Raw genomic sequence first — 24,553 nt, forward strand, 5'->3', positions numbered from 1 at the left:
GTTTTGGCTAACATCAGTACTATCCAATTACGAAGCGTTAACTATTCATTTTCAGTGTTAATGTGTCCAGTAATTTTTAAAAAGTTTTCTGAAGAATTGGTGTTCTGCGCAGTCTCACCCCCAAATACTGAAAGTGGGTGGGCGCTCCTCTCAGATTGAGGCTACGTCTTTCGCTCCTTTTGTCTTTGAGTCGGACTAGAACTGTCATGGCGCCTTCAAGAAGAGGGGGAAGGCCTTCCCTTCGCCCAGCAGAATCATCGGGGGCACCACGACCGGACAGAGGGGTGGACAGAGAGACAGGCCCCAGTTGAGACCGAAAACACCGAACCCTCCAAGAGGTCTCAGCCGGACAGGCTCTAGGGGAGGAAACCGGGTTGAAGACTACCCCTGCGAGCGACCGTCCGCCCGGGGCACCGCCCACCCTGGCCGCCCTGTCCAATGGAAACCCAACGGCACTGCGGCACCGCCCATCTGTTGGTCCGGACGCCGCGAGGGCGGGGCCCGCAGTTCGGTTGCGCCGCGGAGCGCAGCTGTGAGCGAGTCTTTCTGATCCGGGGCCCCGGAACCCGAGCTGGAGCTGAAGCGCAGGCTGCGGGGAGCGGAGTCGGGTGGTGAGCGCCGAGGGGACTGAGAGGGAGGGAAGGTTTCGGCTAAAGGACGAGAGGATCGGCCTCCGCGGCCAGGACGGTGGGACCCCGGCAGGCGGGTGTCTGGAGGCGGCCCTGCTCACTCGGCGGCCAAGGCCCGGCCCGCCGGAGCCGAGAGTACACCTCGGCCCCACAGTCCCTGCCCGGCCCTCCCCGACCGTCCCCGAGCGGCGGCGGCAGCGCCCGGAATTCTGCGGGCGCGGGGCGCGAGGCCCCGGCGTTCGTGTCGAACTCGGGCTGACGAGAGGCGGGGCCGGCGGCGGGGGCGGGGGCGGCGGTCGCGGGCCCGGCGGCCTGCGGAAGCGCAGCGTCGGGGCCGCGCCTGCTCGCGGGGTCGGCGCGCCGACTGCGCGGGGGCGTGGCCTGCGCCCCTGACGGCGCCGAGGGGCTGGCCTTTGGTGAGGTGGCTGCAGCTCGCTGCAGGGCCGGCCCCGGGGCCCGACGGTCCCTCGCCAACAGCGGGCTAGGCGACCTGTTGCAGTGTGAAATTCCTCCCCGAGCTTGCTTGTTCTGCAGGTCTCAGGCCTTCTTTGGTCCGCTGAGGGTGAGGGCGGGCGAGAGGCCTGTGAGCTGTTGCTGAGGAGTTGAAATGCTGAGAAGCTGCAGTCCAAAAAATGAAAAACTTTGCAAGAAAAAACTTTGCAACGATTTACCTACACTGCTCGGAAGTGAACACTAGGCATCTCGGGGTGGCGAGGAGATTCCCTTGAGGGGCGTCAGTGGCCTTTTCCATATGTGATCTCATTTAAACCTCTGAACGACCGACCCTGAGACAAAAACACCAGTGTTGCCATCAGCAGGGGGAGTGCTGGGGGATCTTGGGCATTGCCTTCATTTTGCCTACGGGGGAGAGATTGGGGAGGGAGAAGACAAGCACATTCGAAGAGCATCTATGACTGGTGAAGGTTTGGCATCTCTTGCGGTGCCCTGCTGTGGATTAATTGTGCCCTGGGTCCAGAAATTTCTTTAGAGCCCATTGGCTACAGGCTTCCTGTATTAGAATGCCACTGGTATTTCTTATAATGTAGCTGGAAACTTTACTTAGCTGTTCAGATTCAGGATGCATTCTATAAATAAAGTAATCCATATGAACTTTCTTACCATTTTTTTTAAGCTACTTTTCAGGTAGATTACTAAGACTGGTTGATTGAAATCTATGCTAGGCAAGGACTAAGAAAAAAAATAGGCGAAAAAACATCTTGCCAGATTTTCTCTGTAGTGCTTTGTTTGCCCTCTGATATTTACTGGAATGTCATCTAATAAAATCTCCTGGCTTGGGTTAAACACAGTGTAGGTTGGGGGCAGAGACGGGCAGAAGGGGGCATCTGAGAGTTGTAAAAAGAAATGAGGGCTTTTCAGAAGGTTGGTGTTGATCAGAAGCTTCTGTATTTTGAACTGACTTACAGGAGCAAATGTACTTTACAGGATATCATTTTCATCCTGGCGAGCACTCCCTTGAGCCCAGCACACATCAGGTTCCAACTCCTTCACGGCCTTCATTCTTTTTTTTTTTTTTAAATACTTAGATACACTTTTTTTTTTTTTTAATAATTCTTTATTTTATTTATTTATTTTTGGCTGTGTTGGGTCTTCGTTTCTGTGCGAGGGCTTTCTCCAGTTGTGGCAAGCAGGGGCCACTCTTCATCGCAGTGCGTGGGCCTCTCACTATCGCGGCCTCTCTTGTTGCGGAGCACAGGCTCCAGACGCGCAGGCTCAGTAGTTGTGGCTCACGGGCCTAGTTGCTCCGCGGCATGTGGGATCTTCCAAGACCAGGGCTCGAACCCGCGTCCCCTGCATTGGCAGGCAGATTCTCAACCACTGCACCACCAGGGAAGCACGGCCTTCATTCTTAGAGACATGGGATAACATTCAGGGATTGTCCTGTGATTCTGAAGTTAGTGACATTTAGCTTTTGAGGATTCTTTTTCTTTAAGTAGCCATGTCAATGTATAATACTATACACTAGTTAGTATAAAATGTTATACTGTATAGTGCTTTATCCTATAATGGCTGTGTCTTGAGTTATTTGTACTTGAAAGGAATACCTATGTCAGAGGATGGAGGCTTTGAGCCATGTGAATGAAATGAAAACTGGAAGCCTAAAGTCTTAGCTCTGCCTTAAATTTGCGGCTTTATGAGTGTGGGCATCTTATTTATTTTGTTCACTATTGTATCTCAAGCACCTAGCTCAGTGCTTGGCCCGCAGTAAGTGCTTAATAAACATTTGTTGAATGAGTGAATGAAAAAAAATGTTGCTAACCAATACCCACCCATTTGCCACACTCACATCACAGGGAGGGTGAGGTCATCAGGGATGAAGTCACTAGCCACTGCCAGTCACCTGGCCCAAGGGTAGCCTCATCATGGACTGGCAGGCTTGTTCTGTGCATAGGAGAGATGGACAGTGAATGCCAAGGTTAGTTCAAGTGGAATAAATCAGCTGAGGGTTTCAGCTGAATAAATTGGTTGAGAGTGCTACAGCTCTAGGTCTAGAGCTGGTTCAGTGGAACATTTGGGGGTCTCGAGTCATCTGTTCCGGATAGGGCCCATGTACCTTGGTTCTTGAGCACAGTGCAAGAGGTAGGTGAGGATTCACAGAGAAGGCTATCGGGTAAGTGTTTGCTGAGAAGGAATGAGGCCCCTGATTTTGCTGTTCATTTGGACCTTACTAAACATGGGTTGTACTACCGTAAATCTTGTGCTTGCCACTCCTGGGTGAGTCATTTTTTTTTTAAGTGATAAAATATGTTTATTAACAGAATTAAGCATAGCAGCATATTCTTTAAGCTTAAAATATACTTCAGTTGCTCACTGACCTGGGTGAGTCATCTTAAACCAAGAAAGCTCCCCTTCTCTAGACTAGGAGAGTAGTTAATGTTTAGGGTTCATATAGGACTAATTCTGATTTTGGTTTTAAAGGAAACAAGGGAGGTATATGTTTTGTTTTCTTTTTAACCCCAGATTAGGTTATTAGGATGGGATCTTTATAGAATCTATCCTAACCCTCTCTGCCTTCTCCCATCACCCTTGCTCCAACCAATGCAGGCCTGAGTGTTTGTTCCAGCATGTCGGAGGGGGAGTCCCAGACAGTACTCAGCAGTGGCTCAGACCCAAAGGTAGAATCCTCATCCTCAGCTCCTGGCCTGACGTCAGTGTCACCTCCTGTGACCTCCACGACCTCAGCAGCTTCCCCAGAGGAAGAAGAAGAAAGTGAAGATGAGTCTGAGATCTTGGAAGAGTCACCCTGTGGGCGCTGGCAGAAGAGGCGAGAAGAGGTGAGGTAGTGGTCGTGTTACTCTTGAGAGTGAATTCTAAGAGGTAAAAAGTGGAGGGGCAGAGTCTCAACGGGGCCGACCAAGCTTTAACAGGTCAGACAGAGCCTGGGAGAAGATGATCGTATGGAGTATTAAAATAGAGAGTTCGTGTGGTAACTTTAATTCCCTTTCATTTGAATTTCTTCTCAGGTGAATCAGCGGAATGTACCAGGTATTGACAGTGCATACCTGGCCATGGATACAGAGGAGGGTGTAGAGGTTGTGTGGAATGAGGTACAGTTCTCTGAGCGAAAGAACTACAAGCTGCAGGAGGTAAGTAATGGTGAAAGAACGCAGCCTGTGGGATGTTAGAATGCTGGTGTTAAAGAGGAACTGGGGTTGGGAAGCTACTATGAGAAGAGTACGTTGGGGTTAGATCATTTCTAGGGGGGATAGGGAATGGCTTTTTAGGATGATAATGCTTTCTGAACCCTGTTATCCCAATGTCTCCCCTGCTTCCAGGAAAAGGTCCGTGCTGTGTTTGATAATCTGATTCAGTTGGAACATCTCAACATTGTCAAGTTTCACAAGTATTGGGCTGACATTAAAGAGAACAAGGCCAGGGTAAGAACTTTTTCCTGAGCTTACTGCAAAGAGACTAGTTACACTTATTGTTCATTTTATATTCAGAAAAAGATAGTTTTGAAACAGAGCTGGAATCAGCTGCTGTTGAGATGAGAGTAGGGCTATGACCACCACCTGTGCCTTTTGTCTGGGTATAGTCGGGATAGAAATGAGTGAATTTTTGTTTCTTCCTTCCCGTAGCTCATATTGCTCAGTAGTTTTCATTGCCCTATTAAATCTAAGGAAGTGATGCTAAGAACAAAAGAGAGAAACTTTATTAAGAAAAACACCAGGCTTCCAAATTTTATGTATATGTTGTATATGTGTTACCTAGATAAGGGATCATTTCTACTATAAGGCTTTATTTGTGTGCTTTGCCTCTCCAGGTCATTTTTATCACAGAATACATGTCATCTGGGAGTCTTAAGCAATTTCTGAAGAAGACCAAAAAGAACCACAAGACTATGAATGAAAAGGTATGGAGGGAGAGCAGACAAAGCTGTAGGCTGGTTTGGAGGTTTAAAAAAGATTATGTTAATTATGAAGCTGATCAGGATGGGATGGAGGGAACTGGTTGGAGGGTTAAGAGAGGGGATTACTGCTGACCCTCGGATCAAACTCTGTTCCAGGCTTGGAAGCGTTGGTGCACACAAATCCTCTCTGCCCTAAGGTAAGTAGGATCTGGTTAGTGTCTTTCCCATATTTATTCCTGATTTAGTTCCTCCAAACAGATTTCAGGGCACTACTCTGCCGTTCTTTTCTGCCTCTCCCCACTTTCTTTGAGTCATATACTTCAAGATTAGGCCCCTATCGGTCTTTTAAAGGGTTCATCCTAATGCCTTGACCACGATGCTGTCTCCCACCTCTTTCTCCTAGTGCTTATCCAGCTATTTAACTCATCAGGCATAATGGAGATTCAGAGTGTGGGTATTATCTTTGTGGTGACCAGCAGGAGACCAGGCCCTTGCTCCTCTTAGCCCTTGGAATCCCCCTGCCCTAATTTCCCAGTGGCCCCTCTAACAGCCCAGTGCCCCCACAGCTACCTGCACTCCTGTGACCCCCCCATCATCCATGGGAACCTGACCTGTGACACCATCTTCATCCAGCACAACGGACTCATCAAGATTGGCTCTGGTGAGGGGAGGGAGAGGTTCTGGGCAGGGGAGCCTCGGGAATTTGGGAACCATGGGGGTAAGATGAAAGGAATGGGGGAAGACAGAGCAAAGTTCTGAGGTGTGGGCTGGTGATAAGAGAAAGGACCTTACTAGGGGTAATTTATAGAGAGAGGCCAGTCAATTAGTGGAGAAGGCGTAGGGTCTAATCTTGTACCTTTTTGGAGGGAAACGGGGGTTAATACAGAGATCTTGATAGGAGGTTGGGAAAGGGCAAGGGTTAGGTGTAAGGTATGATTTGAGCCCCTGGGGCCAGACCCTACCAAACCAAAGGAGGTTCCAGGCTGTGCCTGCTGTGAGTGCTTTCATTTGCTGTGTATATGTGTGCAGTGTTTAACATTTCTGTGTGCCGTGTCTATGTGTTGTTTGTGTGTCCATTTGTCTGGGGCTTGGCTGCTCCATCGCTCACAACTTTTCTCTGTTTTCCTCCCTCCCGCTTACGGGCTGCTCTGTTCCCAACAGTCTTTCATAGGATTTTTGCTAATGGTGAGAGCTCCCTCTGCCCTACTTGGGGCACTGTTTGTGCTTCCTCTGCTCCCCTTTGCGGCTGCCCAGTGCATGCAGTCGTGGGAGCAAACACCGTTCCCCTGCCTAATTATGCCTGCTTGGCTTCTGCGCTACCAGCCCTCCGCCTGCTTGCCTTTCCATAACCTGCTTGTTTCCTATGGATTCTGCCTGGCTGGCCACTTATGTCCTGGATTCTTACTCGCCCTCATCATCAGGCTGGTTCCCTAAGTCATACTGTGCTCCCAGACTCTCTGTGACTTGTAGTCATTGTTTATGAACCGAGTGAGTCCAAATTGGGCCTGGCCCTGGTTCCTCGTTCAGCTCTGTGGCAGGCAATGTTGAGGAATAAGAGAGTAGAGCAGGGGTCTAAAAATTTTGGTGGATTATAAGTGAAACTGATTTAAGGGTATTGGTTCAGTTTTGAGCTGTTTTTGAGTTTCAGTCAGTAAAGGTGGGTAAGAAGGAGGCTGTCTACTTGGTTGTATGTTAATCCTTCTTATCCATCTTCATCCAAGTTTCTGAGGTCTCTTAATTGTTCCAGATTAGAAAGGGCTGCCTGTGTTTTTACACTGTTTGCAGGGTGGATGAAAGAACTAGACCAAACGTTTTCATGTGATCTGGGGTTAGATGTACCTGGGCTTTGGGGAAGGTAAGCAGGTCACAAGTGAGTTTTTCCTTAGACTGTGTTGTTCCTTGCCAGCCCAAAGCCCCCGTGTACCTGTTAGTTTAGTGCGGAGCCTTTGCTGCTACTGAGTTGGGGACCTTAGATGAGAAGCGGTAGACCTGAGAAAGGGGAGATAGGTGGTGTTCATGTTTAGTCTGGAGTTCATGATGGGAAAGGGATAGGTTTGCGCCTGTTGAGGGTTAGAGACTTCAGGAGAGAATTTGTCTTTTGGGGGCCTCTCTCTGGAGTGAGGTGTGCTTTGTTGATGGTGGTCAGATTGTTGGTATCTCCCCTACTCCCAGTGGCTCCTGACACTATCAACAATCATGTGAAGACTTGTCGGGAAGAGCAGAAGAATCTCCACTTCTTTGCACCAGAATATGGAGGTGAGGCATCCCAGTTTCTCTGCCCTGTGCCCATCCCCCAGGTTTTCCACTTTACAACCTGAGGGTCGGAGGTAACATAACTGAAACTTTTGTCCTTCTCTACTGGCATGCAAAAAGTTTTAAGACACCTCTGCCATGCCCTGCCCGGATCCTCTGATTCACCAAAGCTTCTCTGTTTTCCCTAGAAGTCACTAATGTGACAACGGCAGTAGACATCTACTCCTTTGGCATGTGTGCACTGGAGGTGAGGAGACCAGAAGGGTGGGTAGTGGAAAGGGGTCAAATTAGAAGATAGAAGAGAAATGGAGGGTTGACAAGTAAGGTACTGGTCTTGAGGGAGTGACTGTGGGAGCACTGAGGTTCTTAGGTCTCTATTTTTCCTTTTTACTACCCCTCACTGCAGATGGCAGTGCTAGAGATTCAGGGCAATGGAGAGTCCTCATATGTGCCACAGGAAGCCATCAGCAGTGCCATTCAGCTTCTAGAAGACCCATTACAGAGGGTAAGAATCTTCAGGATCACTCCTCCTTAACAGACTTTGAAATGTCTTCAGATTTTTCTTCCTTTTACCTACTGGGAATATGCTCTCTTCTAAGAGTAAGAAAACATAAAGCAGAAAGGGCACTCAAAGTAGTGAACATTTCCCTAGGTGTTTTTGGTACACACACACACACACACACACACACACACACATACACACACACATTCTCTCTCTCTCTCTCACAGGTTAGGGGTTTAAGATGGGTAATATTGGGACTAAAATTTGTGTGTTAACTTAGGTTTGTCTATGTGAAAACAAACTAATTTGATTGTTACCTCAGGTAATTGGTATACACTCTCAGACAACCATCTTGGTATGTATTTTTCTTTCATATAGGCATGACCATTATTGGCACACACCCTTTTATTTATTTATTTATTTATTTGGCTGTGCCGGGTCTTAGTTTCGCCACATGGGAATCTTCGTTGCCGCGTGCGGGATCTTCGTTGCATCATGCGGGATCTTTAGTTCTGACACACAAACTCTTAGTTGTGGCCTGTGGGATGTAGTTCCCTGACCAGGGATCAAACCCGCGCTCCCAATGCAGGGAGCCCTGCATTGGGAGCGCGGAGCCTTAGCCACTGGACCACCAGGGAAGTCCCAACCATCTTGATATTTTTGAACAAATCAATCAGTTTGAATTACTCAAACCAGTCATTTGGGGTTTTATATTTACATAGTTTTAGTTAGGGAAAGTGCCCTGAAATAAATGAGCTAAGATTTAAAGGATATGGGGGGGACTTCCCTGGTGGCACAGTGGTTAAGATTCCGTGCTCCCAATGCAGGGGGCCCAGGTTCGATCCCTGGTCAGGGAACTAGATCCCACATGCATGCTGCAACTAAGAGTTCGCATGCCGCAACTAAGACCCGGCACAACCAAATAAAATTAAAACACAAAACAAAAAATGGAAAAAAAATTAAAAAATAAAAAGGTTATAGGGGTTATGAATCAGGAAGTAGACTATAGTAAGTAGGGTCTGGACAGGAAGGTCCAAACAAGATTAGTTTGTAACTCATTAGATGCTTATAAAAGGGAGGAGGATAATATGTATAAAGTGGATAACTAATAAGAACCTGCTGTATAAAAAAATAAATAAAATAAAATTCAAAAATTCAAAAAAAAAGTGGGGGGAGGAGAGAAAAGAAGGAAGATTAGTGGGAAGTCTTGAGGCTAGTGTGGAATAAGTTTCTAGTTCAGTGTCAGGGTGGGCTGTTCAAGTAAGAGATTAGGTATATGGCCTTCTTGGCCTTCCAGATTGAAAGGAGGAGAGCAGGTTAACTGTCATGGGATCTGTGGGGTTAGAGGGAGCATGGGGAAATCCAGTGAATTTAATAAATGATGTAGTGGACAAAAGAAATTGTGGTGGTAGGCTTGGGAAATAAAAAGATGGTAACTATTATTGACCACAGTGGGTGAGTTTGGAAAGAGAGAGGTAAATTTGGTGAGGGTTGGAGAAGGTAGGCAGTGAGTGGGCTAATAAAGCAGAGAGATAGAAAATAAGGGAAAAAATCATAAGTTCGAACAGTAAAGAAAAAAAGCTTGTGGTTGGGGAGCAGAAAAATAAAACCAGAAAGACAGTGAATGATACCTTTCATATAATACCTTACAGTTTTCAAAGTCCTTTCAAATACATTAGCAATTTGTTCCCTCAGCCAGTGCTGAGCACCTGGTATGCACACAGCCTTGTGCTAGATATAATGTGAGCGAGAGAGACGAACACAGTGGAGTGCTTGCCAGATGCCTGCTCCACTCCCTTGTCCCCTTTTCTAGGAGTTCATTCAAAAGTGCCTGCAGTCTGAACCCGCTCGCAGACCAACAGCCAGAGAACTTCTGTTCCACCCAGCACTGTTTGAAGTGCCCTCGCTCAAACTCCTTGCTGCCCACTGCATTGTGGGACACCAGCGTGAGTCCTCTTGACCCTCCTAGGAATTTTTTTTCCAGTCTGGAGCCTTGTAACTCTCACTGGAATGATTCCTTTCCTCTTCTACTTCCAAAGGGATTCTTTCCGTTCCTCCCCCACCCTCCCCCAGGACCCCTTGTGCATTCTGTGATATTAAGCTGAACTATCCGTCCATAACTTCCCATTCCATCATGCCCTCCAGACATGATCCCAGAGAATGCTCTGGAGGAGATCACCAAAAACATGGATACCAGTGCTGTACTGGCTGAAATCCCTGCAGGACCAGGAAGAGAACCAGTTCAGACTTTGTGAGTAACTAACTGAGAGGTTCTGAAAGGGACAGATTGGTCACTCCCACCCTGAGGTTTCTGTCAACTGTCCATTCTCTGGGAGTGGTGGAATCTGCTATTTTGCTCGTTTCCTTCCTTCCATCTTCCTTCTCTTTTCTTCTCCAGGTACTCTCAGTCACCAGCTCTGGAACTGGATAAATTCCTTGAAGATGTCAGGTGAGAGAAAAATGAGAAAAAAAGCTTCCTTGAGGAGGCAGGGGTGGGTGTCCTAAGGCATCCACGGAGCCCATCCGACCTGTCTGATCTCCACTTAGGAATGGGATCTACCCCTTGACGGCCTTTGGGCTGCCTCGGCCCCAGCAGCCACAGCAGGAGGAGGTGACATCACCTGTGGTGCCGCCATCTGTCAAGACTCCAACACCTGAACCGGCTGAGGTGGAGACCCGCAAGGTGGGGCTGTGTGGGTGTGGCTGTCTCTGTGGTCGTGGTGGAAGGGAGAGAGGACATCTCAGATAAGCCTTTGTCCTTTAGAGAGAAGAATGTGTTTCTGCTCCCTGGCATTCATGTCCCGTGGGCTGGAAAGGCTTCCAGCTCTTGGGGGTTTTTTGCTCACTGGTCCCTACTCTAGTGACCCTCTCTGTCCCCTCTCCCTAGGTGGTTCTGATGCAGTGCAACATCGAGTCGGTGGAGGAGGGCGTCAAACACCATGTAAGGCTCAGGGCCAGGGCTGCATAGGGCTGGGTGGCCGGAGGGTGGGGAAGGGGAGCCTCATTTTCTGACTGTCCTACTCTCCAGCTGACGCTTCTGCTGAAGCTGGAGGACAAACTGAACCGGCACCTGAGCTGTGACCTGATGCCAAGTGAGTCTCTCCTTTCCCTCAGAGGATGGAGAGTCTATGAGCCTTATCTGTGAGGGACACATTCAGGGGTGGGGAAGGTGACAGGGCAGTAACACATCGACTCACATAGAATGAATATCTTCGCCCCTAAAATTGGAGGGTGGATCTGACAGTTTTGCTTGTGTCATTCTTTCCCCGCCAGGGTCACCTGACTGGGGCTGTTCCAAGGGCTCTGTGCCCCTCACTGCTGTACTGTACTCACCCTCTCCCGTTTCTCTGTCAGATGAGAACATCCCCGAGTTGGCGGCCGAGCTGGTGCAGCTGGGCTTCATTAGCGAGGTGAGGTTTCTGCCTCCAGCCGCCTGCCCCCGCTGCCTCCGCTCCCCTCCACCCGGTCTCACTGAGCTTCTCCCCTCTAGGCGGACCAGAGCCGACTGACTTCTCTGCTGGAGGAGACCCTGAACAAGTTCAATTTTGCCAGGAACAGCACCCTCAACTCAGCCGCTGTCACCGTCTCCTCTTAGAGCTCACTCGGGCCCAGCCCCTAATCTGAGCTGTGGCTGTCGCGACATGTGCTACAGCCTTCCTGCCCCTTCCCCCCCAGACAGTATTACCCTGTGAAGCCCCGCTCTCCTTTATTATTCAGGAGGGCTTTGGGGCTCCCTGGTTCTGAGCATCACCCTACCCACCCCTCCCCTTCTCTTCCATCCCTCTGCACTTTGTTTACTTGTTTTGCACAGACGTGGGCCTGGGCCTTCTCAGCAGCCGCCTTCTAGTTGGGGGCTAGTAGCTGATCTGCTGGCTCCCGCCCAGCCTGTGTGGAAAGGAAGCCCACGGGCGCTGGGAGCTGAATTCTACAATCCCGCTGGGGCGGACTGGGCGGGAGAGAAGGGTGGTGCTGCAGGGGTGGCCCCGGGGGGCCATTCGATTCGCCTCAGTTGCTGCTGTAATAAAAGTCTACTTTTTGCTACGCGCGTCGTGTGGGTGTGTGGGTGTGGGTGGGTGGGTGTGTGTGTGTGTGGGCGCGCGCGCCTGCCTCCCCCGCTAGGGGGCGCGGAGGTTGGGCTGCAGGTGCGCAGGGAGAGCGGAACTGGCCGGGGAGCGAGGGCGGGGCCAGGGCAGGTAGAGCTGCCCCGCGGCGAGCGCTGAGGGACCGATGAGGTGCCGCTGCCGCCTCTGCGTTTTCGGTAATTTCTGGCCCCTCCGGTCGCGTTCTCCCCTGAGCGCCCACCCTGGACCCGCCCTACGCCCCGTGGCCGACTCGGGGCGGCAGCGAGGGGCCTCCGCCGCCTCCGCCGCCTCCTCTCCCGCTCAGGCCTGCCCCTCCCCCCGTGCTTTGCAGACGCGGCCCGGGGGCCCCGGCGGCTCATGCACGTGGGCCTGGCGCTGATCCTGGTGGGCCACGTGAACCTGTTGCTGGGGGCCGTGCTGCACGGCATCGTCCTGCGGCACGTGGCCAATCCCCGCGGCGCCGTCACCTCGGAGTACACCACCGCCAATGTCATCTCCGTGGGCTCCGGGCTGCTGGTAAGCGGGGCCGGACCGTGGGGCGGGCGGTTGGCGCTGGAGAGCGGCGCGGGCCTCAGGTTTTGTTTCTTCCAGAGCGTTTCCGTGGGACTTGTGGCCCTTTTGGCATCCAGGAACCTTCTTCGCCCACGACTGGTGAGGGGATTTCTGGAGCTTTAATGAGGAGGCCCGGAGTCAGGGAAATGGGGGCTGACTCAGCTTCATCTCTAGTGGGAGGAGGAGCCTCAAATGGAGTCACCGAGGTGTCAGTGGGAGAGGCAGCCACCCCCAGGCTGCTCACCCTGACTTTCTGCCCCTGTCAGCACTGGGCCCTGCTGGCACTAGCTCTGGTGAACCTTCTCTCGTCTGCTGCCTGCTCCCTGGGCCTCCTCCTTGCTGTGTCATTCACTGTGGCCAATGGCGGCCGCCGTCTTATTGCTGACTGCCATCCAGGACTGCTGGATCCTTTGTTACCACTGGACCAGGGGTCTGGACACACCGACTGCCCCTTTGACCCCACAAGAATCTATGTGAGTCCATTCTCTTACCAGCCTTTTGGCGGCCCACAAAGCCTTGGTCCTGCCCTTTAATCGCCCCTACTTGCCACTCCTGCCCTGCTTCCTCTGGCCTCCCACCCTTCCTTCACCTTTTAGGATACAGCCTTGGCTCTCTGGATCCCTTCTTTGCTCATGTCTGCAGCTGAGGCTGCTCTATCTGGTTACTGCTGTGTGGCTGCGCTCACCCTACGTGGGGTTGGGCCCTGTAGGAAGGAAGGGCTACAGGAGCAGGTAAGGAAGATGCACAGGAAGGGTTCATTCAACACAGACTGTGTTGAAAAGATGCTGAATTATATACAGGGCTGGAGTACTAACCCCACCCTCTTCTGTAGCTGGAGGAACTGACAGAGCTTGAACTTCCTAAATGTAAGAGGCAGGAAAATGAGCAGCTACTGGATCAAACTCGAGAAATCCGGATATCACAGAAAAGTTGGGTTTAGGGACAGGTAATGGGCCAGGATTGTGGCCTGGGGAAGGGCGGTGGCAGGGACCACTCTTAGAACTGGGTTGGGTCCTTTGCTATGCTGCTTGCCCTCTGATGCAGGCTCTTCCTTCTGTCAAGCAGGTGCTGATCCGGAGGCTCAGTCCACAAGGATCTTCCACTGACCCCTAGGATATGTTTATATAATAACAGTTGTAATAAAAGAACTTCTACTTGATTATGATTCCTTTTGGGGGAAAGGGGCGCTGGGCTAGTGTTGGGGGTGAACTTGATCAAAGAATACAGTGGTCTCAGTTACTTACAAGACTTTAATGAGGGATGGAACCTACTAACTCTACCAGTTACTGAAAGGAGAAGCTGGTGCTGGGCAGTCCCCCGCACCACTGACTGATGAACTTCAGCACGTCTTGGCACACAGGGCTGTGGGAGGTCTGTGAGGAAACAGAGGGCAAGAGAGGAACTCAGCAGCGCTGGGAAAAACATTCCTGATACAAAGAAAACTTGCTCCATCTCAGTGTGGGGAGCAGGGTTCAGGCCTGCACCTGCCCTCTTGACAGCACCTCCCCAACCCGGCACGGTTGCTGGTGGGTTCTTCAGCGCTGTTCTCCCTACCCCCATCTCTCAAGCCTTCCTCTCTAACCTTGATGGCCATAAGGAACTTATTCCAGTTGTCCTTGTTAGCTGCCTTCCCTGGCCGCTTAAATTCAATTTTGTTCCTCAGAATGGGATATCCTGGAGGGGTGGGGGGAGAAAAAAAGATGAACTGGAGTTTGCGATGGATTGAGGGGGAAGAATGAAGAGCAATTTAGGGGTAGAAAGTAGGATGTTCTTGTCTTCTGCATCCTTTACTGAATCACAGTAAAACAGTTTCTTGATCCTGCTGTTTTTCCCTCCTTTCCACCCACCGCAGAATATGGGGTGCTGTAGGGTTCTGTACCTGTAATGAGGCAGGGCAGTGCCCGAACTCCAGTGCTGGCCGCCACCAGGGAAGCCTCGTAGGCACCGCGCTCATCCTGAGGCAGAACCTGCTCCAACCGCTGGTCCATTGAGATTGTGAGCACCCAGTCTCGAACTTCTTCTCTCTGAGCCTCCTGGGAAGGACAGAGCAGCTTCACGCAGGGCAGGGCAAGTGGAAGGTGATGGGTAGAGGGTTTGCTGAGCCGTCATCCTGTGTACCACCTTTCACCCACAAATGATCCTCCTCGGATTGGCGGTCACAGTCACAGCCTTAGCTTTTTCCTCTGCTTCTACTTTCACTGAACGAACAGTGAGGGCTGAGGCCCTTCCAGAGACGTTGCTGACTGATGCCATTACAAAGTGTTGGGAGGACCATCCTAAAGTGTCCTCCCTTTCCAGTGCACTCACACTCGTGAGGCCTCCTGCTCTCCAATCCTGTGCCCTTACCGGGATGTGCTGCTTGGCTGGGAGTGGCACCTCAAAGGGAATGTCTGTATCCTGAAAGTCAGAGTGGTCAAGGGCATCCAGAGTCCCTTCTTCGATTGCCTGCGGCAGAGTGGGCAGCCATGAAATAGGCACAGCTTGTGACAGGCAAAACCTCCCAACCTCTGGGCACAACTGCCCTACTCACATCTGTCAGATCCAAAAAGCGGTTGAGGAAGATGAAGGCCATGTTCTCCCAGCCAACTGCCTGCACCAGAGAAAAGGTGCAAGTGGGAGTGAGCAGCTGGGCGTGGCTGTGTTTCTCCAGGATGCAGGGGGGAGAACCCAGGAAGAGACAGGAAAATGATCTCCTCCATAACGTCAGCCCCACACTCAGCTCTGCTCCACCTGAGCAGCTTGGATTTCCTACTTTCCAGCTTTTGATTTCCTTCTCTCCTGGGCCCCGCCCTTGCTTGGCCCCATTGCTCACCTTGGCAGCAATGCCTGCTTCATAGAAGGCCTTGTCTGCAGGTAGTAGCTGGGTGTGACGTAAGAGTGAAACAGAAAGCCTGGCAGCCACAGTTTCCTATGGATTAAAGTCAAAGCATTATGATCCTGGCACTATGTGACTGAGCTGCCAGACCAATGATCTTATAACTAAGGCAGCCATAGAACCAGAAGACCAACAATCAATATTAAATTGCTCTGGGTCATGCAGTTCTGGGTCTTAGTTTTTTTTTCATCTGCGCAAGAGAACTGGACCTAGGTTATTTCTAAATTTCCTCCCACCTCTAGAATTCTATTGTCTAACTCCAGGAAATAAATATACAATATACTATCATGAATAAGCCAAAGGTATGTATATATTATAAGAGGTCAATGCAGAAATCATGGAATTTGAATGTTTGAGCGTAATGAGGCTGGAGCTTTGTGGGCACAGAGCCCTAAGAAGGTCAGAGGAATACAAAGAAAACCATCTCAGCAAGGGTAAAGAGAAACTAGGAGAGCAGTGAGCCAAGCTTGAGACTGTCCAGATCTTGAATTCATTCAACTTCATACATTTGAAGATGTGTCTGTAAGACTGAGTGCTCCTCCCCGCTCTGTCTCACCAGCTGTTTGATGCTCTGGGCCGCAGAGCGAGTGGCATAGTAATGGGCGATCAGCAGCATGGTCTCGAACTCCTCATGGGCTGGAGAGTTTGCCTCACTGGACTTCACCAAGTTTTCACACTAGAGCAGGGAGAGTGCACAGCCTGGGTCAGGGGTCAGAGGAGTGCCAGGGCCAGAGTGGTCAACTGACGGCCACCTGGACAGAGGAAGGTAGAGTCCGAGGGTGAAGGTTTATGTGCGTGAAAGAAAAGACGAGGACAGGGACAGGCGGAATAGCCTTTCTGCTCTGCTGTCCACCCGACTTCCTCACCAGGTTGAAGAGGACGTCCCGAAGGTCAGCCCAGTTGTGATAGGCCTCGGCGCTGTTGGTCCCAGGGGAGCTCACCATGTCAGTGAAGATCCTTCTGTAGATGTTGAAGTTCTGGAGGTGGAGGTGGAGGGGGAAGGAGAGCTGAGTGAGAAGAGCACAACTAGAAGAGAAGGTCAGGGGAAGTGGGGCCAAAGAGGAAAACGGGCTGTAAATGTGCGCACGCACGGGGGAGCTATGGGACGCTGCTGGAGAAAGCGTTATTTTAAGAGAAGAGGAAGAAGAAGGGCAAGAAAAAGCGATTTCTTCCTATCTGGCGCCCTGTGGGTGTGGGCAAATGTGTGGCTGTGAATGTGCAGTCACACTGTTAACGGGGTGACAGTGTCCGCAGAGCGGTGATGCTCAGATAGGAGAGCGGTGCTCACTCTCTGGAGGAAGTCAGTAAGGCCCTAGAGGTGTGTGCGGTTCATCTCTGAAAGACTGTTCCCTGCGTGCTAGCTAAGAGCATGGGGAGGTTGTTTGGTGTTCCTTCAAAGGGTAAATCCTCTAGAGGCTGTACATTTCTGAGGAGGCTGGGTGGGGTCTCTGGGGACGATGCTCTCTAATGAAAGAATCCTTTGAGAAGACAGATCCTGAGAGCGTGAGTGGTTTTTGAGGAGAAGTTAAGAATTTCCTTGAGGAAACGTTCACCCCAAGGAGCAAGCTGATACCTGTGGGTTAGCAGGGGCTCCGTGTTGCACATACAGGGCCAGTGCCTGGGCATAGCCACCCTCTCGGATCAGGTGAGTTGCATACAAAGCCACGTACTTGTGCAGAATCTTGTAGTTCTGTTCCAGGGGTGCAGGAAAAGCAAGGGGAGGTTGGGGTCAGTAAGACCAGGCAGTGAGGGTGGGGTGGTGACTTGAGGCCATGGATTTGTTTAGGCGGCCAAGGGCATATGCAAGCCAGGCCCAGCTAGGCCTCTGACCCCACTGTCAGAGTGTGAAGACTGAGCTCTCTGACGCTGATTAGGGATCTTTGGGGTTTGGGCTTTGGAGGAAGTAAGAGAGACAGCTCTGGGACAGGTGGGGAGTCAGAAAAATGCACAGAAGAGCTGGGAGTGGGATGAAGAGAGCAGTACCTGCTTGGTAGCTGTTTCAACACACTTGTCCCACTGGCCCTGCTCCACATACAGGTCCAAAGCAGCCGCCACATCCACACCCACCAGCTATGGGTCAGTGGAAAAGACAGAGTTACACGAGGAGAAGGAGAGAGAGAGAATCTCTTGAGCTTGCCTCCTGCTGACTCTGCCAATCTCACCGAGTCCACTTTGCCCTGGTTCTTGAGGAACTCTTTATAATGCTGGTCCACATAGTCTTCATACCTGTGAAGATGTGCAGAGATCTCGCACTTCATGGTCCTGGGATGCACACCCTTCCCATGAGAACTTTCTCCCAATCTTTACAAAAGGAAGTAAAAGAGAATTTCTAGTGAGAAGGGGTCATGAGCTTACCGGGGATCTAACTCCTTAGCCACACGCTTGGCCTTGTTCCATTCCTCACCCTCAAGGAAAGCATCGATCGCTTCCTTGACTAGGTCCAGGTTCAGATAGAGCTCTGCAGCCTGCACAGTGGAAAGTCAGAGACTGGGGATCATCTTTCCCCTCCCTCCCCAGTCTCCCCTCTGGGAACTCTCTGTGAACTCTAGGGAAACAGAAATGCATGCCATGCCTGCCAGGAGACCCACCTCATACAGCTTCCTGAGTGCAGGTGTCACCTTTCCACCCATCTCTGTGCAATCTATTTCTATTCAGTCCCAGCACGCTACTTACTGCACTGTGCTTTCCAATTCCAATCAGCTGGGGTCCCACAGCCCGAACTACTTCCAGACTGCGTTGGGGAGGTAGAAACTTGATGGAGAGTTCAGCTGCCTGAGTGGTTGAACAGAAGATAGAAATGGGTAGGAGAGACAAATATTGCTGGGGGGTCCTCGACCTGCTCTGTTTTTTTCCCTCCAGTTGCCAACTTTCTTGCACTCTCCCTCACTTTCCGCCCTCTTGGGCAAATCCTGCCTCATGGTCCATCAGAGCCTTTAAATAGAGGACCTATCTGTTCCTCTCAACTCATCCTCTTTCAGACACTCATCGCTGTCTGAGATCACTGCATTTGGTCCTGTCACCTTTGACAAACTGGTTTCTCAAGTTCTTTGTCACAAACAGAATCTTGGTAGCATGGTATAGAGAAAGAACCCCTAAAATCGGAGCCCAGGGCATTCTGCAACTATTTGTTTTAGGCTTTTCTGAGCTTCAGTTTCTTCACCCATAAGAGTGATGGTCAGGGCTTCCCTGGTGGCACAGTGGTTAAGAATCCGCCTGCCAATGCAGGGGACAAGGGTTCGAGCCCTGGTCCGGGAAGATCCCACATGCCACGGAGCAACTAAGCCCGTGCGCCACAACTACTGAGCCTGCTCTCTAGAGCCTGCGAGCCACAACTACTGAGCCCGCGAGCCACAGCTACTGAAGCCTGCGTGCCTAGAGCCCATGCTCCAACAAGAGAAGCCACTGCAGTGAGAAGCCCACGCACCGCAACAAAGAGTAGCCCCCACTCGCCGCAACTAGGGAAAGCCTGCGCACAGCAATGAAGACTCAATGCAGCCAAAAATAAATAAATAAAAAATAAAGTATAGAATCTTTAAAAAAAAAAAAAAAGAGTGACGGTCAGTCTAGATTTGTACTGTCCAGAACAGCAGCCACTAGTCACATGTGGCCAGTCCCAACTGCGATGTGCTATAACCTTACATGTTTCAAAGATTTTAGTGTGAAAAAAGGAATGTAGAATATTCATTCTACATGAATAGAATGAGGGGCAGCATGGCAAATTTTTGATAAATTTTTATATTGATTGCATGTTGAAATAATAGTTTTGATATATTGGGTTAAATAGAATATAATTATTTCCACCTGTTTCTTTATACTTATTTGAATGTGGGGCTACTAGAAAGTTTAAAATTACATGTATGACTTAAACCTTTGTGACCTGCATTATATTTCTACTGGACAGTGTTGGTCTAGATGACCTTGGAGACCTCTTCTAACCCTAAAACTCAGTAATTCTACAAACCCAAGTGTTCCATGAGTTCACTCTGTTTGCGCTGTGATGCTGACATCCTCACCAGATTTTAATTTCCACATGGTCCAGTTTAGCTATAGTCTATGCTAATCCTCCTGGTCTTCCCCCACCTATTCTTGCCTCTCTTTCTTTCTTTCTTTTTTTTTTAAAGTTTTTGGCCACACCCCACGGCATGTGGGATCTTAGTTCCCCGACCAGGGATCGAACCCACGCCTCCTGCTATTGGAAGGCAAAGTCTTAACCATTGGACCGCCGGGGAAGTCCCTTGCCTCTCTTTCTTTACCTGCCAAACCCGTCAAGGCTTAAAGTGCTCCCATCCAGGAAGCCACCCTCTGACTAATCTGAAGAAGGTATAGTCATGAACAGACCCGAGTAAACAATGCCCCAGAGTAAGATACAGAAGATGCTTAATACTTGATTAAAACGTGCTAAACTCTTAACCAATCCTCAGTCCTTTCTACTTCCTTCCCCTCCAACTTCTAGGGGCTATTCAATTACAAGGCCTCACAAACCTAAGGGAAATTCTGCAGGGGCATCAGCACACCAACATTTTATTCAGGGGCTGATCAATCTCACCCCTTCATAACTCCTAATACCGTATTTCCCTGCATCTAAGGCACATCATTAAAATATACATGTATCCCCATCTCAAAGACACCAAGAATCTATCTTAGAATTGATGAAACAAGTTAGCTTGGCTTAATCTGCTAGAGGCTTCTTTTCAGGAGCTGCTGGGTAGAGGAGGGGCCTCTGCTTTTTTCATGGCCTCCATCTGGCCCAGCTCCAGGGTCTGGATTTGCCCTTCCAGCTCTGACCCCAGGCCTACCTCCTCCCTCACAAGGGCTCCCCTACCCCAGCCCACAGAGATCTCACCCTTCTCTGAACTCTACTTGAATCACACACTTCAGTCTTCACTAAGTTGCGATATTAACCAATTGAGCCACATGTTAGTCTACCTTCCCCCAATTTCTGGCTCTCCGGGTTCTGTGTTATATCCCTTTTTATAGCCTTCATAGGTTCTGGATCTAGCTTCTAGCAAGCACTCAGTAGATACCTGCTACCTGATTGAAAACAAAAAGACACAGGAGGAAAAAGATGACTGTCTGAGAAGGAACGCTGGATGTGAATGGAGGCCGGGAAGCACAGGGCCAGGCAGGTGTGGCAGCCTCACCTTCATCCAGCACTTCTCCACCAGGCTGCTGCTCCCTGCATCCCGCACTTTGAGGTAACAGTCGACTGCACGGCTGTATTCTCCAGCCTGCTCCCACTGTCGAGCCTGTTCCACCAGTCCTTCCATGCCCCTGTGCAGACGAGCGCGCTTGTGACCAGGAATGGGGAGGGGCAGCGTGGCCGATTCTGTGCACACCTTCTGACCACCCATCCCCAGCCCTGCCAACATTTCCGGGTCCCCTGGCTTCATACCTGGCCCCCTTCTTGGTAGCTTCCCGCTCATACTCTTCCTGCAGTGCCTCCAGCTGGCTAGGCATGTAGTCCTTGCAGATCCGCAGGGCATCGCTCCATAGTCCAGCCTCCTGCTCAGATTGCCAGGTAGCAGGTCGGTTAGCGGCAGGCATGACAGCTTTCCAGTGCCACTCAGGTGCTATGGCCCACTGATCCCTAGGTCCTTGGACTTCTCTTCCCCTTCCTCTTTGTCTCCTTCCCCCTCCCCAGTGTTAACCTCCTGTATTATTCTCAGTACCAGGGCTCAGTGTAGTGCTCTGTGGGCTCTCACATCCTCTCACCATCCCCTCATGGCCCTGAATCCGCTGACCCACCTTATAGTAACTGAGGGCCAGGCCTGGTCTCTGGGCCCGAAGCAGCAGCCCTTCTGCTTTCTGGAAGTCCTTCTCCTCCAAGGCCCCCCGGGCCTGCCCCATGAGCACCTCAGTGACGCTGTCAGGGTCGTGGGCCTCGGCCACACGCTGAGCTGCCTCCCAATCCTGGTTATGGACAAACCTGCTCCCAGATGAGGACAGAGAGGAGGCTGAGTATAGAAATGAGGCCTCCACGATGAGAGGCAAAAAGCCATGTCACTGAGGGGGTATAAGATTTATTGGTACTAGGTTTAGATGAAGGTGAAGATGACAATGAAAGATCCTGGGGCTGAGTCTGGGAGGACAGGATTAAGGAATTTATGGGGTAACTCACATGAGGACTGCTTCCTTGGGTTTACCAGCCCTGATGAATTCAGCTTCAGCCTCTTCAAATTTTCCCTAGTGGGAGAGAAAGGCAGCCATACATGATGAGACAGAGATTGGTATCACAGGCAGCCATGAGACAAGAGGTTTGAATGCCTGGCAGCAGTGGGCTAGGGGATGGGAAGGAGGGCTCTGTGGTCAGAGTCAAAAGCAATGGAGAAGAATCACATCCATACCTCATCCTCCAGGAACATAGCGTATCTTAGATGAATCTCAGGAGTTTTGTGCTTGAGGGCCAGCCGAGAGAGTTCAAAAGCAAATTCAAAGGAGCTGAAATGGAAGGTGCAGATAAGGTTAGCCTACTCTATACTTCCTTTTATAAGAGGAAAAGAAAAACAGAGGGCAAGGATTGAGGGGAGGAAAAGGCACAGATTAAGAAAGACAATATGACATGATAGAGAAGCACAGAGAGCACAGCACTGACAGGGAGGAAGGACTCCTGGTGCTCTGACCACCTCCTCCTGAGCCACATCTACACTAGCAGAAAAATAATCTTCCCAAAACAAGTAAAACTACCCGCAGCAATCTGACTCGATGCAGGATTACTACTGGTGTTCTTAACATTTACTTAAGAAAAGCTCACTTTGGGCAGAAGACCTGAATAGACGTTTTTCAAAAGAGGATACACAGATGGTCAACATGAAAAGATGCTCTAATCATCTAATCATCAGAGGAATGCAAGTCAAAACCACAATGAGATAACAACTCGCACCTGTAAGAATGGCTATCATCAAAAAAGGTCTACAAATAGCAAATGTGGGTGAGGATGTGGATAAAACGGAACCCTTGTGCACTGCTGGTGGGAATGTAATTTGGTGCAGCCAATAGGGAAAAGAGTATGGAGGTTCCTCAAAAAACTAAAAAACAGAACTACCATATGATCCAACAATTCCACTCCTGGGTATATATCTGAAGAAAACAAAAACACTAATTAGAAAAGATACATGCACCCCAATGTTCATAGCAGCACTATTTACAACAGCCAAGATATGGAAGCAACCTAAGTGTCCATCAACAGATAAATGAATAAGGAAGATATGGTACATATATACAATGGAATACTACTCAGCCATAAAAAAATGAAATTTTGCCATTTCCAACAACACGGATGGACCTGGAGGGTATTATGCTTAGTGAAATAAGTCAGACAGAGAAAGACAAATACTGTATGTTGTCACTTATATGTGAAATCTAAAAAAACAAAACAAATGAATATAACAAAACAGAAACAGACTCACAGATATAGAGAACAAACTAGTGGTTACCAGTGGGGAGAGCAAAGGGGGGAAGGTCAAGACAGGGCTAGGAGATTAAGAGGTACAGACTACTATGTATAAAGTAAATAAGCTACAAGAATACACTATACAGCACAGGGAATATAGCCAATATTTTATAATAACTTCAAATGGAGTATAATTTATAAAAATATTGAATCACCATGTTGGACACCCGAAACTAATATTATAAATCAACTACACTTCAAAAAATTAATAATTTAATTTAACTTAATTTAAAAAAAGAAAGAAAAGCTCATTTTGCATTTAATAGAATCACACTTCCATTACTCAGAAGTAAGTTACTGGCTTAGTGCATTTTAGCTTTAAAAGCTGTTCTCTTTCCACCTTTCTCCTTAGAACAGCCAAAGATTAAACACCATTCTGAGCCTCCTGGGGAACAGGAGCAGAGTTACTAATTCATTCTTGCCTCTCTATCAGGTTCTTCCAAGGATCTCTCCTTACCACACTTCTTCACTCTTGCTTCAGCCTCTAGAAATGCTTTTCAGTTATACATCAATTTCCTTTCTCTATATAGAGGCTCTGTCTGGAATGGGGCCAGCAGAGAGAAGGCTTGGGGCCTCACCAGTTGTCAGCAGCATGGTCAATAGCAGCTTCCAGGAGTCCCAGCTTATTGAGCAGTCTAACTGCAGCCTCACCTCCCAGGCTCTTTGCCCACAGATAGGCCACGTGTTTGTGGGCATTAGCTCCTCCGTGAGCCTTGGCCACCTGAAAAGCAAAGCCACTTGGCAATCCTCCAATACAGGGGTACATGGCTGCTCCCTTCTCATCTCTGACCTGACCTCAGCTTGGAAAAAGATCAGGTGCCTCTCCTAGAACAGTAGGAAGAGGGCTAAGTTTCAGGGTCTATTAACCTGATTAGGGTCCCAGGATGGATCTCAGGTCGTTCACAAACCATTAAAATTGTATGTGAAATTTTGTGCGTAGGTGTGGACTTTTTTCAAAGACACCCATGACCAGTTTAGAATTAGACAGTTACTTGAGAGTGGGAAAGAGGGATGGATGAACCCTGTACATCCTTACCCAGTAAGGGTAAGAACTCCTTACCCGGTAGGCCTCTTCCCAAAGCCCACTGGACCGGTACATATTCACTGTTGCCTTCCACTCCTGGGCCTCAAGGTAGTGATATTCAGCCTCCTGTAGTCGGCCTTCAGCCTCCAGCTCCTGGGGAGAGGTGGATCAGGATGGAGAGAGGGGGAGATGGAGCCTGTTTGGGGGAGAGATGGGCAGGGGCAGGAGAAGGGCTCACCTTGCCCAGATGTAGGTGTGTGTCGCTGAGGAGATCTGGGTGGTGCTTCCCTACTAGGCGGATCATATCATCATACAACTTGTGCTTTTTGAACATGGTGATGGCAAGATCAGGCTCTTCCACTGTCACATATAGCCTGGGGATAGGAGATATACCTGCGGCCTACTAGACCCAGATTCCTGCTGCTAGAGTCGTTCCTAAGGCATTCTGTCACTGCCTTCTGGGCAGAGGGCACGTTATCTGCAGACCCCATCCCTCCCTCTAGCCCTGAAGCCCCATCTCCTGCTACACCTCCCCTGGGGCCACGGCTCACCTTTCAGCCTCTCGGTACTTGCCCTGCTTCTCCATCTCCTGAGCCTGGGTGATGTACAGCACCGACACATCTTCTGGTCTCATGCACTTCATTGCCAGCTGTGCGGACACACAGAGCCAGGGTAGCCTCAGGCACCAATTCCCAAGGGAAGCAGAGGGAAATGCAGAGCGGACAAGGAAGTGGGGCTTCAAGGGAGCCTGTTTTCTCAGGAACTCTGAACCTTCCCAACAACCACAGGTGTTTGGTTAGCGGCACACTCCTAGTCA

The 24,553-nt window shown here is 49.9% G+C and overlaps 3 protein-coding genes across 6 annotated transcripts in view; 2 read left to right on the forward strand and 1 right to left on the reverse strand.

The window, feature by feature from the left end:
• Positions 1-491: 491 nt before the first annotated feature.
• Positions 492-11,794, forward strand: NRBP1 (nuclear receptor binding protein 1). Of its 2 annotated transcripts, XM_061211236.1 has the most exons (18): positions 494-611; positions 3,693-3,922; positions 4,112-4,234; positions 4,424-4,525; positions 4,912-5,001; positions 5,155-5,195; positions 5,565-5,659; positions 7,171-7,254; positions 7,440-7,498; positions 7,658-7,756; positions 9,567-9,699; positions 9,899-10,004; positions 10,152-10,202; positions 10,301-10,436; positions 10,641-10,694; positions 10,782-10,845; positions 11,108-11,163; positions 11,244-11,794. In XM_061211236.1, exons 2-18 carry the CDS (start codon positions 3,713-3,715, stop codon positions 11,346-11,348), a joined length of 1,608 nt encoding a protein of 535 aa, XP_061067219.1. In that variant the 5' UTR covers positions 494-611; positions 3,693-3,712; the 3' UTR covers positions 11,349-11,794. The 2 variants fall into 2 exon arrangements, with proteins under 2 accessions (XP_061067220.1, XP_061067219.1); XM_061211237.1 differs by lacking the exon at positions 10,782-10,845 and having other exon boundaries at positions 492-611; positions 11,244-11,357.
• Positions 11,795-11,836: 42 nt separating this feature from the next.
• Positions 11,837-13,546, forward strand: KRTCAP3 (keratinocyte associated protein 3). 2 transcript variants are annotated; one of them, XM_061211241.1, is made up of 7 exons: positions 11,837-12,011; positions 12,167-12,351; positions 12,427-12,486; positions 12,654-12,860; positions 12,984-13,118; positions 13,220-13,333; positions 13,453-13,546. In XM_061211241.1, exons 1-6 carry the CDS (start codon positions 11,981-11,983, stop codon positions 13,325-13,327), a joined length of 726 nt encoding a protein of 241 aa, XP_061067224.1. In that variant the 5' UTR covers positions 11,837-11,980; the 3' UTR covers positions 13,328-13,333; positions 13,453-13,546. The 2 variants fall into 2 exon arrangements, with proteins under 2 accessions (XP_061067224.1, XP_061067223.1); XM_061211240.1 differs by having other exon boundaries at positions 12,167-12,486.
• Positions 13,547-13,623: 77 nt separating this feature from the next.
• The window catches only part of IFT172 (intraflagellar transport 172), a 41,756-nt gene continuing 30,826 nt past the window's right edge, over positions 13,624-24,553 (reverse strand). Inside the window, exons 27-48 of one of the 2 annotated variants that reach the window (XM_061211239.1) lie at positions 24,288-24,385; positions 23,975-24,110; positions 23,773-23,889; positions 23,291-23,433; positions 21,607-21,700; positions 21,381-21,445; positions 21,008-21,188; positions 20,655-20,764; positions 20,404-20,533; positions 17,936-18,034; positions 17,618-17,727; positions 17,425-17,488; positions 17,246-17,332; positions 16,836-16,952; positions 16,129-16,239; positions 15,819-15,938; positions 15,200-15,295; positions 14,918-14,977; positions 14,734-14,832; positions 14,267-14,420; positions 13,970-14,061; positions 13,624-13,760 (exon numbers count right to left, since the gene is read on the reverse strand). In XM_061211239.1, coding sequence (XP_061067222.1) covers positions 13,671-13,760; positions 13,970-14,061; positions 14,267-14,420; positions 14,734-14,832; positions 14,918-14,977; positions 15,200-15,295; positions 15,819-15,938; positions 16,129-16,239; positions 16,836-16,952; positions 17,246-17,332; positions 17,425-17,488; positions 17,618-17,727; positions 17,936-18,034; positions 20,404-20,533; positions 20,655-20,764; positions 21,008-21,188; positions 21,381-21,445; positions 21,607-21,700; positions 23,291-23,433; positions 23,773-23,889; positions 23,975-24,110; positions 24,288-24,385 — 2,373 coding nt within the window. In that variant the 3' untranslated portion in view covers positions 13,624-13,670. Of the gene's footprint in view, positions 13,761-13,969; positions 14,062-14,266; positions 14,421-14,733; positions 14,833-14,917; positions 15,296-15,818; positions 15,939-16,128; positions 16,240-16,835; positions 16,953-17,245; positions 17,333-17,424; positions 17,489-17,617; positions 17,728-17,935; positions 18,035-20,403; positions 20,534-20,654; positions 20,765-21,007; positions 21,189-21,380; positions 21,446-21,606; positions 21,701-23,290; positions 23,434-23,772; positions 23,890-23,974; positions 24,111-24,287; positions 24,386-24,553 lie in introns of both variants that reach the window. The other variant, XM_061211238.1, reaches the window with a different exon arrangement.

The sequence above is a fragment of the Eubalaena glacialis genome, chromosome 14, assembly GCF_028564815.1.
Source record: "Eubalaena glacialis isolate mEubGla1 chromosome 14, mEubGla1.1.hap2.+ XY, whole genome shotgun sequence".
In the NCBI taxonomy this organism is placed as follows: Eukaryota; Metazoa; Chordata; class Mammalia; order Artiodactyla; family Balaenidae; genus Eubalaena; species Eubalaena glacialis.

Coding starts and splice junctions, on each gene's coding strand:
- KRTCAP3 (XM_061211240.1), top strand. CDS start 11,981: ATGAGGTGCCGCTGCCGCCTCTGCGTTTTCG. Junction 12,487..12,653: donor ACCTTCTTCGCCCACGACTG/GTGAGGGGATTT, acceptor TGCCCCTGTCAG/CACTGGGCCCTGCTGGCACT. Junction 12,861..12,983: donor TTGACCCCACAAGAATCTAT/GTGAGTCCATTC, acceptor TTCACCTTTTAG/GATACAGCCTTGGCTCTCTG.
- NRBP1 (XM_061211236.1), top strand. CDS start 3,713: ATGTCGGAGGGGGAGTCCCAGACAGTACTCAGCAGTGGCTCAGACCCA. Junction 5,196..5,564: donor CAAATCCTCTCTGCCCTAAG/GTAAGTAGGATC, acceptor GTGCCCCCACAG/CTACCTGCACTCCTGTGACC. Junction 10,846..11,107: donor GAGCTGTGACCTGATGCCAA/GTGAGTCTCTCC, acceptor TTTCTCTGTCAG/ATGAGAACATCCCCGAGTTG.